Consider the following 18,245-nt stretch of genomic DNA (forward strand, 5'->3'; position numbering starts at 1 on the left):
TCCAGGTCCAATGCATCATTAGTCAAAGGAGATGTATTTATATAAGCAATATCCATTTAACAGGAGAAAAAGCAAGTAATTATGTTGGCTTTAAGAGTTTTACAAGATGCTTCGAAACGCATGGAATTCATTTTTTAGCATTGCAAATGCATTCTGGTTATTGTTACTCTATGTAGTTGACTTGAAAACCACACACAAACCTTCATGAATCTGGCTTGTTGACTATTCATTTCTAAGCACTATACAGCCACTGTCTGTGCTAAGATGTATTTTTTTTTTTCTTTTTAAAAATACAATTTGTATTGTGAATGCATGGTAGAATTAAGCAGAAAAAGCGGGTAAATTAGTCATACATTTTTAAGAATACCAAGATGTAATACCCCTAGTGCAGTGCAGCATTATTCCGTAAGGGAAGAGATGATTCCATCCAAACTGAATACCTTTTATACCTGATCATGGAGGCGTAACTTGGATACTTGGTGACAAGAGTACCAAGTGATCCCGCATGCAGAATTGTATCACACCTAGGGCTAAGGATAATGTATAACCGGACCTTAGAATGGCCGGACTTTACATATCCAAGAATTATCAGAATACTTGACAAGGTCAGGGATAGAGAATCAAACACAGCAATGAGAAAAAGCCAAAAGTCAAGGATACCGGAAATCAGGGAAGTCAGAACGAAGCCAAAGTCAAATACCCCCCAAAAAATCATCAAGATCAGGAACGCACTCGAAATACCATCAGGCAGAAACCACGACAGGGCAATAGGAGAATGTGCAAATAAGTTTAAATAACCCTCCTGTTATTCCGATTGGCTGTAATCTGCCTTTGAACACAAAGACGTGCGTGCGTGTGACGTCACACCGACGTTATTCTCATGGGACTGTAAGGTGGCATAGATTGGCAGCGTCCGGCGTCCCTAGACATGCTGGGATTATTGAATATCCAGGCACACGACTGTAAATGGGCACAACTATTCCTGTCAGGACGGTAAATACCATTAAACACTTTACCCTAAGTGGATGAATTTGTTACACTTTGTCAATTTTACATTATAAAATGTTGGTTGTGTATGCGCCAATCAGCACAGTTACAGTTTATTATTGTAGTAGCTGGGAGTGCATGGAGGTTATGCATGCAGTTTTAAAGTTGTTTGACAAAAATAGTAAGTTTCTGCTAAGAACCAAAGCCTCCTCATTATCCTCCCAAAACGCTTATACAAAAGTACAGCAGCCAAATCGCTGAACCCCTTAGGGTGCAGTTAAGTCGCTGTTAACTAGTTTCTACAAAACCAAATTAACAAAATCTCCTTTATTTTTTAGGGAATATGACATTCTTCATCCTGTACATTTTACAACTGTGACATTTCCCCATCTCTCCCCACTTACGCCTCTGGAGTGTTCATTTAAAGTGGCAGATGGGGTACAAACACCTAGAGCGATTTAGTTTTGAATGTGAAGAGTGTGTCTGCATTTTGTATTATACAAATAGTGCAGATTGCAACAGTTATTGGCACATTTCTAAATTGACTTTGTTGCACCCCCTGGCTGTCCGACAACTTGCCATGTTGCATTCTCTTGTTTAGCTCTCTGGTGCAAAGCTGAAGAGGCAGACATTGTTCAGAGAACCTACCTTGCAAAGACCTCATTCCTCATCAGGGAAGTCTGATTGGATAGACACAGAGAGTCTGAGCTGGCTAAAAGGAGATGGCTGGCAAAGGCTGCAGACTGCAGATTTGCAAGCTGTTAAGACATTCCCCGAATGAAAAAAAAAAAATACAGCAAGTGTTATATATATTAAATTGGTAAGAAGAAAATATATATATAAATTAATTTATATTTATTCCCAATGGAGTCTCTGCAACATGTTTGCAGACATGTACTTTGAATTTAAATTTAGCATAGGAGTGGCTTTACAGGAATTGACTGTTCATCTTATTGCTTATATTTTGCTATTATACCACATAACATCATAAGATGACATACTTTGAGATAATAAGCATCCCAAAGGGGTTCGGAGGTCTGCTGAAATTGAAGTTGCAGGAAGGTGCACCGGAGCCCCTGCGGCTCCCAGGGGTTCACAAGTACTATAGAGATGGGCTACGTGTAACTGGGGCTTCCTGAAGAGGATACATACAGGTGATCATATTTTTTTTTCCTTCATAAAAATATGAATTTACTTATGGCTAAGATGACAGGTAAAAAAAGACTGAGGAACTATATATATATATTCCTATAATTGTTCTTCCTGTCCCACTGGCTGGAGGAAGGTGCTAACCCCATTAGTTAACTGCTGCCATGATTAGCCAAGAAAAACCCTAAATTGACTGACCACTTAAATTATAGGTACACTACAGGCACCAAGACCACTTCATCGCAATGCCAGCAGGCCTTTAAAAAGGTCCAAGAGAATTCTAACTATGCTTAATAAAATATTATATCCCAACAAAAAAACAAAAATCAAACATCACAAGTTCTATCCTCCCACTGCAATGCAGATGAGGATATTCAGACATACATCTCCTTCAAACCAAGATCAAGATTTCCCTATCCCATCCCCCCCCCCCCCCCCCCCCCCCCCCTCCCCCCAAAAAAAAGGATCAATAAATGCTTTGATAATCTTCTGGAGTGGAGTATTAGTGGTTCAAAATTAATTTTGTGACAAAACACAGGTACTAGTTATTGGTGTGAGCTGTGTGATAGCTTAGCAACTAAGCTGCATTAAGATCATCAAATTTGTCTGGGATACGGATGTTAAAAACTGAACTTCAGCATCAATGAAAAAACCTAGGCATTATGCTTGATTTTGAATTTACCCCAGAGACTCAAATGAGCCGCAGTCCAAACCTCATTCCTCATTTGAAAAAATTGCCAGAATCAAACACCTGATTTCAGCAGAGAATCTCTCACAATAATAAATCCACTGGTCACATCCCCATCTGGACTACTGTAACACATTTAATCATGGTCTCAAGCACAAGTTTCTCAGGTAGAAAATGCTACAGCAAGGATTTTAACCAACGGGTCAAAAATCTGTCATGGGACACCAGCCCTCCTTTGCTTTCATGGATTGCCATTAATATGGTACAAAGTAATAAAAAATGGTCAAAACTCAAAGCACTTTATAACCCACAATAGTACAGAGTAAGTAACAAGTGGCTTGATAGTGAACACCTCTCTTCTTACCAATTAAGCAACTCCCAAAAACTAGTAATTCCAAAATACTGTTAGCCCAATAAAATTACTATCAGGCAGCATTATTTTGCATCTATTTCATGAAAGTATGTATGAATGTATACATACAAACACATAGAAACTCAAAGATGTTTTCACTAGTAGAGTAGCAAGTTTGAGTTTTTGGGGCACAATTTAGCAAATGGGTAAAAATAAATAAATCATCTCTAGGTCTTTGAAGAAAGTAAAAAATAAACAAACATTATGTAATATACATAGACACACACACACACATATATATATATACACATATCCACATATACATACACACACACACACACACACACACACACACACATATACATACATATACATATCTTTCAGTCTTTAACTAGATATTCTCTCCAGCAAACTGATTTTCAAAGCTAATGAATAGATAAAATACTTGTATCTGTGCTGCTAGAAAAGATAATGAACTTCTGTTACATGCTTCAGAAACAGACTTTATGCAACATTAGTTCTTACAGTAATTATAGATTATGGTGAAAGATTTTATTGTACGACTGACATCCTCATATGCAGTTCACCAATCCCTGAATCTCCAAATCATCTTTAGTGTAAGCAGAGCAGAGCGCCCAACCCCCTCGTTCAATACACGACCTTCTCTGCAGGTGTTACTGATATCTCCCACAAGGCTCAGCTGAGGCACCTTAGTAAGAGCATATTAAACCGCAGCCAACACAACTGTGTAATGCTCTTTTCTCAGATGTCTGTGCTGGCTCCAACCACTTAAAGACATGCTGACTCTTTACCAGATTCTGCCTGTCTGGTTTATATTGTGCGAGAAAAGAACTATATTACCATCAGATTCAGAATAGGTCAAGCATCACACAGCCTTTTCTTTCAGATAAAGTAAACTTAAAATAAATAAAGGAAGAAAAAAAAAACATGTCTGCGAATTTCTAAATCAACAAAGATATCAACGACATATTTGGTAAAACAGCCATTTAGCCATGATTTGTTTTGTTTTGTTTTTATTTCATGGGCTAGCTTTGTGTCCCAAATTTAAAATTAAATTTTAGAGTACTGCTGAAGACTTGTCATCTATCGTTGATATGGAATGCTAAAAAAGTGACCTTCCACTTTAGCGTATCGGTGCAATTACATATATGTTTTTTTTTTTATTATTATTTGTTGTACCACTCTACCCAAAGCTATAAATTCCCAATATGTGGATCAACACAGCCAGTACTGCAATAGTAATAGATAAAATACTCACCGGAATCATCCAGTTTGCAAGATCTCCATACTTTGATACTTGCATAGCACCCAACATTGTCAGGTCAACATGACCCCTGGAAAAATGAAGACATAAATATTAAACACGGACAGGATAAAATTACACATTACTTATAAAGACAGACAAGATAAAGCAAGGATCATAGGACGTTTTGTAGCATTTAATTTTACCCATTTACACATACAAAGTCTAAATATTGACTGCTATGCCATTCAATTAAAATTACTAGAAAATATTACAGATCTATTTAGCTTTTGCATATTTTATATAAGCCTGTGCAAATTACCATGGCCGACAGTCCACAATTAAAAGGGACATTCCAAACACCATAACAACCTATGTGCTACTTACCTAGCAGCAATGAGATCCTCTCACTGTGATCTGGCACAAAACATTTTATAATTGCAACAAAAAAAAAGCACTACAACTCTGATCGCATCCCTTCACAGATATGTGCCATGGTTCATCTTCACTGTATAAGTCAAGGGGGTACCACCACAGATGAGATCTAATGCAACTGACTTTATGTCATGAAGATGAAACCTCGCCAAGAATCCCAAACTTTATAGAAAGAGGGCAAGGTGTCATGAACCCTGCCCATTAGCTGATCCATTAAATGATTTCCGTTTATTTTAGTTCTAATTTCTCTGGTCCCAGTCATGATCCCGCCAAAGGTCTCCTTGCTGCTAAGGTTATTTTGTTGATCAATTTCTGAGCCTTCTTTAGGAAGCCCTCTAAAGGTCTCTAGGCAATAGTAATAGCCAGGGGTCTACATCAAAGGGCCTATGATAAACTGCTGCCAAAATATCCCCTACTCCGTCCCAGAAAGGTACCCCACATATGAAGGTCTGAGCCACGATAACAACATTATCTCCAACAATAATCAGTGGGGATTTTCCCTATGGGACATAACTGGACAAGAGTGGTGTACCATTGGAACATAATTTTATACCTATATCCTGTGCTGTGACACATTTGGAAAACTTGACTGCTGCTTTCCAAATCTCTTCCCAGACATCCACCTCAACTGCACCCCAGAAAAAAACCAAAAACATTTCCCATTGAGAAACAGAACATATTTGATCCCAGACTGTGCAACTGGAGCAGACTTTGATCAGCCACAACATTAAAATCACTGCAAGTGAGTAAAGCTGATTATATGATTACAATGGCACCGGTCAAGAGGTTGGATATATCAGACAACAAGTGAAGAGTCTGTTCTTGAAGTTCATGTGTTTAAAGCAGGAAAAATAGGCAAGTGAAATATCACTTGGACAAGGGCCAAAAAGAGTTATGGCTAGATGACTGGGCCAGAGCATCTCCAAAAGCAGAAAGTCTTGTGGGGTGCTCATAGTGTGCAAAAAATACCTACCAAAAGTAAAACAAGGAAGGACAACCAGTGAGCCATTGTCATGGTTATGGGCGTCTAAGGCTCATTGAGACACATGAGGAGCGAGGGCTAGCCCAACTGTCCCAATCACACAAAAGAGCAACTGTAGCTCAAATTGCTGAAAGACTTAATGTTGGTGTGACGAAACTATACTCTTTGGTTCCCAAACTTAATTTTTTCTTTGTTCGGGATATATATCTACTGAACACCGACCACCCCCTTGGCTCATTAACCATAAAGAAACAGCAGGATTAAGTACTCTCCCTGTGTGGCCGACGTTCGTATAACCGAACGCCACATGCTGGAGAAAACGGCTGCCATCTTGTCACACGAAATGAGTCAGCAGGACTTGGTAATCGAGTGTCTGAACTCCAAATTGGACACTCGACCCAAAAACACCGGTCAACTTCGCGAATGCCTGCTTCCTTTCCCAGACAAGCCAGGAGAGCGCTGTTCGGTGGGTTTGTTTACACGAAGCAGGTGAACAAACGCTGCCCATGAGCTAGGGAAACCATTTGTGGTTTTGTTCGGTTTGGAACTTCCGGAATGGACTGACCTCTACCTCTGAAACTATGGAACGGTTTTGGGCAGGCGCCTCGTGAGTGGTCGGTCAAAATTTTACCCCGGTGGCGTTTCGGCTTTGGACAACTTGGGCACTCAGATCCAGGCTATCCGGGGATATGACATTTATGAGGGTTCCTATGTGTATTATGTATTTTCTATATTTTGTGTTTTATGCAGAGTCATGGGGACTCAGAATTTGTAGGCGTGTTGGGGGAGTTTACTGTACTCTGGAATCGCATAAAAGCCAGCCATCTGGCCTGAATAAAACATTGTTGTACCCTTCACCTAGTCTAGTCACTGCTGAACAGCGGGTGTATGCTGCACTTTGATTCTTGGGAAATGTCGAATTAGTGTCCCGAGCTGCGAGTTATAATTACCAGTTCGTGAGGAACAAAATGAACGGGTATATGAAATACCAGCTTTCGTTACAGTTGGCCATTACAGAAAGGTGTCAGCGAGTACCTACAGAACGGTCAGAGTGGCCATGATGAACCCTGTCCACTTCTGAAAGTGCATTAATTGGCAATGTGAGCACCAGAACTGGACCATTAAGCAAGGGAGCAAGGCTGCCTGGTCTGATGAATCAGATTTTCTTTTAAAATCAGATGGATGGCTGGTGCGTCTGCGCGGTTTACATGTGAAAAATATGGCAGCAAGATGTACTATGGGAAAGGCTGGTGGACACAGTGTTATGCTCTGAGCAATGTTTTGCTGGGAAACCTTGGGTCCTGGCATTCATGTGGATGTACCACCTACCTTTATTGGAATTTTGTTCCCTAATGGCAGTGGTTTCGTCCAGCAGAATGCACCCTGCCACACTGCACAAATGGTTCAGGAATGGAATGAGAAACATGACAAAGCTGTTGCCTTGGTCTCCAAATTAACCAAATCTCATCCGATTGAGCATCTGTCTGATGTGCTGGAATAACAAATCCGATCCATGGAGGTCCCACCTTACAACTTACAGGACTTAAAGGATCTGCCAAGAACACGTTCAGAGCTCTTGTGGAGTCCATGCCTCGATGCATCAGAGCTGTTTTGGCAGCATGAGAGGAACCTACACTATTGTGCAGGTGGTTTTTGTTTTGCGTGTATTTATATAGCTGGGACACTAGACCCTTCTGATATATGTCCTAAAGGCACAGAGTTTCAAAAGGGATAGGAAGCTGCTCTGCCACTCCCCACACCCCTGTCACATGTACAAAATTAAAAATCTGTGTGTAACAAAATAAAGACTTGTTATTTAAAGGGGCTCTTTCTTTTAAAGCTGCAAAGTTAATGACAGAGGAATGGTTCCATAAAGATCTGTAGTGTTGTATGCCAGCTACTTGTATGTTCCCATGGGCATATCCCAATAGGGAACTCTGTTTCTGACGACTGGAGCCAGGAGAGAGGGATCTGAGGTTAACTGAAATTTATATTTGATTCGGTCTCATATGGAGAGGGAAGCAAGAATGGAACCACATGTTGTACAGAGTATGGCCCTTCTGGGTTTATTCAGCCCCAAATAAAACATAGGGAGATGAGACCTCATGAGATAAGATTCAAGGTTAACCGTTCGTGATTTTGTTCTCCTGTGGCAGAGCATGCCACATCACTATCAGCGCTAACTAGGCGGAATATAGTACATCAAGAGGTTCAGTAGTCCTGGACCGCATTTCATTTTTGGTCTATGCCAATATATACCGTTTATTACCCCAAATAATTTGTCAAAATACCATCTAGGTCACACTTTGTAACCCAAAACAGGAGAACCTTAAATGGAAAGATCAATCTTGGAGGATTCATATTCATTTCTATGCTATGCATTCTGCTGACCAAGGAGACTGATCCCACCCTTCAGGAACTCCAGGTTCATCTTGATCTTATGAAACATTATAGAATAATTTGCTGCAAATAAAAGCTTTGGAATCATCCTTGGAGGAGCCATCTGTAACTTATTTTGATATAATTTGGTCCATGTCGGCAGCTGACAGGTTCATGGATATTGCATGGGATTTCTCTACATTGATCTTGTAACCAGATAATGACAGTACATCTTTAAAGTTGAACAAACAGTGGGTATAGGCTAGATTCAGAATTTAACAGTGTTAGGAGGACAATGTCGGCATAAGCCGCCATTTTAAAAAGGTCTCCTCCAACCTCAATCCTCTCAATGGATTGGTTCTACCTTTTAATGTGAAGAAGAGGTCCCAGGGAAAATATGTACAGTAAAGGCAAAAACAGGCAACCCTGTCTCATCCCTTTGGATAGATTAAAAGAAGCGGGATGTACCCCAAATAGGTTCAACTGTGCCTGCAGTCCTAATAGCCCTGAGAATAAGAAAGGGGAAGCTCTGCACCTAACAAGCCAAATAGAAATAGCCACTACACCCTGTCAAACTCCATCTCTGAATCCTAAGAAAGAAGCAGAGAAGGAGTCTGCAGCTTACCCATCCTCCAAGCCAAGTGATCTGGTATTCTCGTGTAATAGTCGTTCAGGAATGAATCCCACCTGATCAGTGTGTATTCATTTCGGAAGAGAGAATGAAGTCAGGCAGCAAGCACTCGACAGCACTTGTGTCAGAGTAATGAAATGGGCATTATTATATTGACCGTAAAATAATGAGCACACATCCACTAAACTCACCTAATCTTTAGTCGGTCGCAATCAATGCTGCACTGAATATTGGGACCGTATGAGGAACCTCAATAAAAATGTTATAGTAAGAGTAGCCAATGCCATCTTGGTCATGGGCCTGGTCTTACTTAAGAGCAAATATTACCACAAGAACCTCTTCCTGTGTTATTACTGATAGTAGAGCTTCTTCATACAAGTGCTGAATAGGCGGGAGGGACAGAGATTCAAAAAAATCTCTGCATAGCCTCCTTCTGGCGTGTGGTTATAGAGTGATTGGTAAGATTATTTAAACGTGGATTGTATGGTCTTGGTCTCTGGAGAGGACATTAGCTTCCCTTGGGGGTCCTTAATTGCTGTAATTGGGGCATGCACAAGGGTGCAATGTTCTGGCTAGCAATGTCTCTACATCTATTTTTAATATTATGGTATTCCTTTGACCTATGGGTATAAAGCACGAATGGGACAAAATTGCATGGAGTGTAACTTCAGTCTCAGATTTTAAGGCTTCTACTGGACCATTTAACAAGCAATACACTTTTACTACACTGCTTATGTGGGTGGTCATGGAGCCTGAAAAGGACGCATCACCTAATCAAATTAATTGTAACAATCTAGTGAAAAGGAAACTATATCTGTATGGTTACCTACCCTCTAATCATGGCAAAGGAATCATCACTGGAAAAGAAAGAGGCTCCCGGAAGGATTGTCACAGTTTCTTTACCTAGAAAAAGATATAAAAAATCAGCACACATTCACTAAACTCACCAGAATTTCTTCACTCCAATAGAAATCAATATGTTCTAGCCCCACTAGTCGGGTCACCATACATGGTTATTGAATTCCTTGTGCATCAATCAACAAAGCTTATAAATAAGCTAGAGTAACAGCTATAGTTTGTGTTTCTGTTATCACCAGACCAGTTAGTGGAAACACGTGCAATCAGAAATGTCACAGAATTATATTGTAAGAGTGCTAGCTTTATAAAGAAAAACTGCTTTACAAATGTTCAATGTTACATGATTTTTCTTTTAGCAGATTGTGTCCATACTGTAAGTATGTCACCCTCTCATTAAAGAGACATCGCAGGCACCCAGTACACTTAATATCTGTTTCACGGACATGTTTGGGGCAAAGGGACACTAGTGTTAGGAATACATATTTGTATTTCTAACACTGAAGTGTTCTTTTGAGAAAAAAAAAAAAGATTATTAAAAAAAAAAAAAGGGAGGAACAGATGTACAGCTTTGCACCCTTATGAGATGGATTAAAATGATATATTCTTCAATAGTAAATTTAGGTCAATGATCTATTATTCAATTGTAATCGATTACAAAACATTATTAGACTCCTCATTGCAAAGCAGCACAGTTTCAGTAAACAATTTATTGTATAGCGCCACAGCCTGTTACCTCCCCTCTTTGCCCTTTCCTCAGCCGACCTTGAGCACCCTAACATTCAACCTTTTTAGAGGCCCCATAAGTGGCCTGGAAGTCTGGTTTAAATATAAACTCTCATTTGCCATATGTCTGTCACTCAGGCAGCCAGGAAGGCTTTCTTCCACTTCCTTTAGTTCCACAAAGCTAGCAGAAGAGGCAGACTGGCTGTACTAGCGTGCACCTGCCTTCTCCCTTTCTCAATTAGCTGAAGTAGAACTCAATGGGAAACATAGGAACGCTGTGATTGAGTGTGCATGCGCACAATTGCGGCTTTAGCAGAGGCGTAGTCTCCATTAGAAGCCTCTCCATTGGAGTAATACCTGGAACAGAATAGGGGCTTGCAGAAAAACATGTTGCAAAAATAAAAGCATATTTTCTTTGAGGGTTTATCTAATAAATCGTTAATCGCAAAAAAAAAAAAGTGAAATGTTCTGTTTGGGGTTTAGTGAATAAACTTGCAATGCAGGGGGGGGAGTGGCAAAATGGATCTTTACCTAGGGCGGCAGAATTCCTTGCACCGGCCCTGTGTGATGTCAACTACATTGAATCATAAGTAAGGAGTGTGACATATCTATGGAATGGAAAAATGGTAACATTCATAAATGCAATTATTATTTCTGTGGCCAGCACAAAAAAAAGAAGAGATAGAAGAAAAAAAAGTTTCTATTTGAATTGATGTTGGTCTGGAACAAAAGGGGGTGGTCACTTATTGTCTCTATAGGTACGCCTTATCTACATCTAATGATACTGAAGTGGGTATTCTACTTGCTTGGGGCCAAAAACTATTTTTGAATGAGTCACGATTTTCCTTGACAGAGAGCCTCTGGGAAGAAGTTTTACTTTGAAAACCGGAGTAAGTGATTAGGACTTCTGTTTTTGTTTTTTATCTGTTGTTGGTGTAAATAATTTGTGCATCATTTATTGTTTCTATGCACTGTGACTATTTTTGTGCTCATAGCAAATATTTTTTTTTTTTTAAAGTTCTGCTTTTGTCTGGTTAATAATCACGTTACCTGAAGAGACTAATTAGTGTTGTGCAATTGTATAGATATTGTGCCAAGTTGTACTTGGTGGGTTATTATTAAGTTACCTGGAGGGCCAAGGCACCCCATTTATAAATGGTCTTGGTGGTGGCAGCGCTAAAATAGTAATATTTATATTATGGCTAAGTGTGGGTGGTGTTAAGTGGGATTTTTATCATTATTTCCGCTCTAATGCAGACAAATAGTGAAATTTAACCCCTTCACCACCATAACTACATCACGCACACTCTTGAAGTAGGGTGAGTTTGTGACAGTGTATAATATCTTGGTCATGTAGCCAAGTATATTTAAACAAAAGATGCACTCAAAGGGCTTTCACAGTTAAAACTATTTTACGGTGAAAACACATTGGGGTTAAAACGTTGATCAGATAACCATGCTGTAACACGGTTACTAAATTAAAACTAAAAGCACGGTTTTCACAGTGAAACCCTGTGAGTGCATCTTTTGTTTCAGTGTATAATATAATAAATATATATACACAAATACACACACACACACATACATTTTAAATATTGCTATACAAAATGGAGTTCAGAACACAACTGTTAACTTACCTGCATTAATCAGATCTGGGTCAACCTCGTTTTCCAAAGGATATGGACCCTGAGTAATAAAATAAAATAAAATAGATTACTAAAAATGTACTAAATTATGAGTAAGTAGTACAGTATGGAATTGATCAAAATCACTTTTGTACATCATACAATGTGCAAACTTTCTCTACAAATATGTTTCTCTAGTCCATTTAATTACTTTAAATTGGTATTTCGGTTTTCTGTTAAGACATCCATTGCTTGTAAAAAAAAAAAAAAAAAAAAAAAAAAAATGATGTTAAATCTCAGCCAATGCATGGCATGTATTCATCTGTATAATCAAAACAGTAGAAAACCCCTTCCCCCTGCTATACGACGGTTTATTCTTTCTGCCCCTCTGATTTTCATATACGTTCACAGGAGCTGGAGGAATGGGGAGGAAAAAAAACACAGAAGATGCCACCATCTGAGGAACATCTCTCTACTTCTTACCATTTAGAAGACTGATTCACAAACAAGTCACCAAACAACCCTGCATTGCCGGTTTTATAAATATCCTCTTGAGAACTGCAAAATGACTAAACTGTAAAGTATCTGGGGTGCACAATAACAGGGTTGAGAACCTCTACAGATGACCCAAGTATAAAATTAGCAGACATTTTACAGGGAGTGCAGAATTATTAGGCAAATGAGTATTTTGACCACATCATCCTCTTTATGCATGTTGTCTTACTCCAAGCTGTATAGGCTCGAAAGCCTACTACCAATTAAGCATATTAGGTGATGTGCATCTCTGTAATGAGAAGGGGTGTGGTCTAATGACATCAACACCCTATATCAGGTGTGCATAATTATTAGGCAACTTCCTTTCCTTTGGCAAAATGGGTCAAAAGAAGGACTTGACGGGCTCAGAAAAGTAAAAAACAGTGCGATATCTTGCAGAGTGATGCAGCACTCTTAAAATTGCAAAGCTTCTGAAGCGTGATCATCGAACAATCAAGCGTTTCATTCAAAATAGTCAACAGGGTCGCAAGAAGCGTGTGGAGAAACCAAGGCGCAAAATAACTGCCCATGAACTGAGAAAAGTCAAGCGTGCAGCTGCCAAGATGCCACTTGCCACCAGTTTGGCCATATTTCAGAGCTGCAACATCACTGGAGTGCCCAAAAGCACAAGGTGTGCAATACTCAGAGACATGGCCAAGGTAAGAAAGGCTGAAAGACGACCACCACTGAACAAGACACACAAGCTGAAACGTCAAGACTGGGCCAAGAAATATCTCAAGACTGATTTTTCTAAGGTTTTATGGACTGATGAAATGAGAGTGAGTCTTGATGGGCCAGATGGATGGATTGGTAAAGGGCAGAGAGCTCCAGTCCGACTCAGACGCCAGCAAGGTGGAGGTGGAGTACTGGTTTGGGCTGGTATCATCAAAGATGAGCTTGTGGGGCCTTTTCGGGTTGAGGATGGAGTCAAGCTCAACTCCCAGCCCTACTGCCAGTTTCTGGAAGACACCTTCTTCAAGCAGTGGTACAGGAAGAAGTCTGCATCCTTAAAGAAAAACATGATTTTCATGCAGGACAATGCTCCATCACACGCGTCCAAGTACTCCACAGCGTGGCTGGCAAGAGAGGGTATAAAAGAAGAAAATCTAATGACATGGCCTCCTTGTTCACCTGATCTGAACCCCATTGAGAACCTGTGGTCCATCATCAAATGTGAGATTTACAAGGAGGGAAAACAGTACACCTCTCTGAACAGTGTCTGGGAGGCTGTGGTTGCTGCTGCACGCAATGTTGATGGTGAACAGATCAAAACACTGACAGAATCCATGGATGGCAGGCTTTTGAGTGTCCTTGCAAAGAAAGGTGGCTATATTGGTCACTGATTTGTTTTTGTTATGTTTTTGAATGTCATAAATGTATATTTGTGAATGTTGAGATGTTATATTGGTTTCACTGGTGAAAATAAATAATTGAAATGGGTATATATTTGTTTTTTGTTAAGTTGCCTAATAATTATGCACAGTAATAGTCACCTGTACACACAGATATCCCCCTAAAATAGCTAAAACTAAAAACAAACTAAAAACTACTTCCAAAAATATTCAGCTTTGATATTAATGAGTTTTTTGGGTTCATTGAGAACATGGTTGTTGTTCAATAATAAAATTAATCCTCAAAAATACAACTTGCCTAATAATTCTGCACTCCCTGTATAACTGAGCATAGTTGTAGCTAAACATCCAGCAATGGAGAGTGCTAGGTCAAAAAAATCAATCTTAAATTAGAAACAATTGGAAGAACAAAAAAAAAATATGTAAATATCACCTTAAGTACATTTAATACTGATCAACACGAATGCTATAAATAGTTAAAATAGAAGAGAAAAACAGCCTTACCAGACCAAGCACTCCATTTTCGCTCTGAAGGTGGACTGTGATGTCTTTCTTGATAAAGTTGCTTGCCAACATTGGAATGCCGATGCCTAGGTTGGCTGTAATATTGGTTTGTTAAAGTCAACATATTTAAGTTCTATTATGCTAAGGTGGAATGACTTAGAATTTCAACTTTTTTTTTTTTTTACACCAAAGATAAAAACCAGAAAGCTAAAGACAAACTTAAGAGTGTTTCAAGTTTATTGGTTATTGTGCAAATAGAGTATCTCAAGTTTTAGTAACGCAACCTGAACAGTTTGCCAAAAAAAATGCCACAAAATAAATATTATATATATATATATATACACACACACAATCATGGTACCTAAAGTCCATCTAACCTTCGACAGCAACAACATGATGCAACTGCTGGGCGTTACTGGAGCCTAGTGGTCTGGTTTAACGAGCCAAGCAAGAGGGCAATATTTCGCCAAACTATGCAAAAGCAGTTTGGAAAAAGAAAAAACAAACAAACAAACAAAAAAAAAACAATAAACAAAGCACTCACGCATACTTTCCTAGCTATTGTTTAGGCACAATGCATAGATGAAATTGAATGCAGTTTAGAGAGAGATTATTTCATATTAGACATGGCAGGTGCCCTTTAAATAAATAAAACAACGTTTTTAAATGGTGATGCTTAAAAGAAAAAAAAAAGAAAAAAAAATAATGGCACTCTTTCCCCAAAATACCAATAGCAATGGAAACTAAAATGCTTGAAAGTAAAACAAACTTTTGTGAACTGAAACTTTGTTAGGTCATTCTGCTTTACTAATGCAATTCCCATGTTTAGAAAATCGCTGTTAAATAAAGTGATATAAATTTAATGAATCGTCTGGATCAGTTTTTAGTTAAAGACATATGAAGGTCTTAAGAAGGTTATGTTTTTTCCCAAATCAATATATTGATGTAACCTAAACATCCCACAATAAAAAAAAAAAAAAAATCAGGATCCAATACTAAATAATACGATATAATAGGCATAACAGAAACATGGTGGGATGAGACACATGACTGGGCAGTTAACTTAAATGGGTACACGTTATTTAGGAGGGATAGGATAAACAAGAAGGGTGGTGGGGTATGTTTGTATGTCAACCATGAGTTCAAGTCAAATCTTAGGCATGTGGAGTGTGACGAGGAAAATGTGGAAGCTTTATGGGTAGATATCTGCTTGGGGCAAACGAAGGGAAATACGTTATTGGTTGGGATATGTTATAAACCACCAAATGTAAATATTAATGAGGAAGAACTGCTGTTAGAGCAAATTGGTAAAGCTGCAAATTGGGGTAACACATTAATTATTGGAGATTTTAATTATCCGGACATAAATTGGGATAGAGGGACTAGTACTTCAGCAAAGGGAATCCGGTTTTTGAATGTGTTAAATGACACCTTTATGTCACAACTGGTACAAGCACCAACTAGAAAGGATGCTTGTCTGGATCTCGTTATAACAAACAATGTTAATCTTTTAACCAACATTCAAGTAGGGGAGCATTTGGGAAATAGTGATCACAATATGGTCACTTTTGAAATAAACTCAAAAAAGCAAAAGCATGTGGGGTATATTAAAACGTATAATTTTAAAAAAGCCAATGTTAATAAGATTAGGGCAGCTCTACAACATCTCGACTGGCATAAACTCCTTAGTGATAAAAACACTGAGTAAAAATGGAAACTATTCAAACAAATATTAGAAAGGTACATTTCACATTATGTACCATTGGGTAATACATATAAAAGAAACAAATTAAAACCAATGTGGCTTAGTAGAGAAGTAAAACAAGAGATTAAAAATAAGAAAAGGGTTTTTAAAGCATTTAAATAGGACAAAACAGAGGCATCCTATATAAGGAAGCCAATAATACTTGCAAAAAGGCAATTAAAGTGGCTAAACTAGAAAATGAGAAATTGATAGCCAAAGAATGCAAAACAAACCCCCAAAAAATTTTCAAGTACATTAATTCTAAAAAAACTAAAAATTAAAGCGTAGGTACACTGAAAACAGAGATGGGTCTGTTAGTCAATGAAGACCAGGAAAAGGCAGACATTTTAAACAACTATTTTTCTTCAGCAGGGGCGTACCTAGAGCATATGGCACCCGGGGCGGGTCCTAGTTTTGGCACCCCCCCCCCCTCTCCCCCCTGCACTTTAAAATGTACAAAACACCCACTATTTTTTTAATGTATGTAGCATTGAGCAGTGCTTGCATGTTTTAAGCATGCTTTTGTATGGAGTAAGTGTGAGTGAATGAATGGGTCTGTTTGTATGTAGTGTTAGCATTTTAATGCAGGCATGCTTTTGTGTGTAGTGTTGGCGAGATGCAGTGGTGTGGTTATATATAATGGTGATGTTTTAATACAGAGGTGTGTTTGTATGTAGTGTTTGCACCGGAATGCAGGGATGTGTTTGTGTGTAGTGTTGGCAAGATGCTGAGATGTATGCAGATATATTCACACACTGACACACATGCAGATACAGACACACATTTGCACACATGCAACTACACAGACACAATGCCATCCTCCTGTTTAGTACCTGCTGGCTGAGGCTGTTGGGAGTTGGGCTCTAGTTCTCTCCCAATCAGTGCCGCCCTCCATCCTGCGTGTCTCAGTGTTAGCTGGGAGGAAGTGACTGAATTTCACTTCCCCCAGGGCTGCCATTATATTATTACAGAAGCCTGGTCGCACCATTAAAGCACCACCGCGCACAACTGGGTCCCTGAAGCAGTGGTGACTCTAGGAACAATATATAGGGGAGGCACATAAACAGTGGAGGCTGGAAGCATGAATAATTTTCACTAAGTAATGGGGGAATGTAATGCCATTGGCTGTCTGACGACAGCATGTTGTGCATGCTGGCATCAGACAACACATTTGCATAGAATTCACATTAGCGACCTAGATTTCAGGGATGGCTGACACCTCTTAACTTTGATCTTTGTTTAGCGGATAACTCCCCTATTTCTTATCCTTATGTGGGATTGCCATATTTAAGGACACCAAATAAGGGAGCTATCTGCTAAACAGCACCCTAATTTGGTATCTTTACATATGGAATCTCACATAAGGGCACCAATTTAGGGAATTCTCTACTAAACAGCTAAAAGATCAAAATTTAAAAAGCCTTTTTCTTAATTTTAATCTTTAGGTTGTTTAGTAGATAACTCACTTATTTGTTATCCTTATGTGGGATTGACATATTTAAGGACATTTAAGGGAGGGGGTGACTGGGTGACAGGGTGACTGAGGGAGGGGGTGACTGGTGACAGGGTGACTGAGGAAGGGGGTGACAGGGTGACTGAGGGAGGGGGTGACAGGGTGACTGAGGGAGGGGTTGACTGGTGACTGAGGGAGGGGGTGACAGGGTGACTGAGGGAGGGGGTGACAGGATGACTGAGGGAGGGGGTGACAGGATGACTGAGGGAGGGGGTGACAGGATGACTGAGGGAGGGGGTGACAGGATGACTGAGTGACTGGGGGGGGTGACTGAGGGAGGGGTGACTGGTGACTGGGGGGGTGACTGGTGACAGAGTGACAGGCTGACTGAGGGAGGGGGTGACTGGTGACAGGGTGACTGGGGAGGGGGTGACTGGTGACAGAGTGACTGAGGGGGTGACTGAGTGGCTGAGGGGGGATGACAGGGTGACTGAGGGAGGGGGTGACAGAGTGACTGGGGGGTGACTGGTGACAGGGTGACAGGGTGACTGAGGGGGGTGACAGGGTGACTGGAGTTGACTGGTG

General features: G+C 39.7%; 1 protein-coding gene across 1 annotated transcript in view; it reads right to left on the reverse strand.

Annotated features, from left to right (window-relative positions):
* The window catches only part of OXCT1 (3-oxoacid CoA-transferase 1), a 99,125-nt gene that overhangs the window by 33,844 nt on the left and 47,036 nt on the right, over nt 1-18,245 (reverse strand). Inside the window, exons 10-13 of the mRNA XM_063454007.1 lie at nt 14,464-14,558; nt 12,086-12,134; nt 9,698-9,770; nt 4,456-4,531 (exon numbers count right to left, since the gene is read on the reverse strand). Of these exons, the coding sequence (XP_063310077.1) occupies nt 4,456-4,531; nt 9,698-9,770; nt 12,086-12,134; nt 14,464-14,558 (293 nt within the window). The remainder of the gene's footprint in view (nt 1-4,455; nt 4,532-9,697; nt 9,771-12,085; nt 12,135-14,463; nt 14,559-18,245) is intronic.

The sequence above is a fragment of the Pelobates fuscus genome, chromosome 5 (genome assembly GCF_036172605.1).
Source record: "Pelobates fuscus isolate aPelFus1 chromosome 5, aPelFus1.pri, whole genome shotgun sequence".
NCBI lineage: Eukaryota > Metazoa > Chordata > Amphibia > Anura > Pelobatidae > Pelobates > Pelobates fuscus.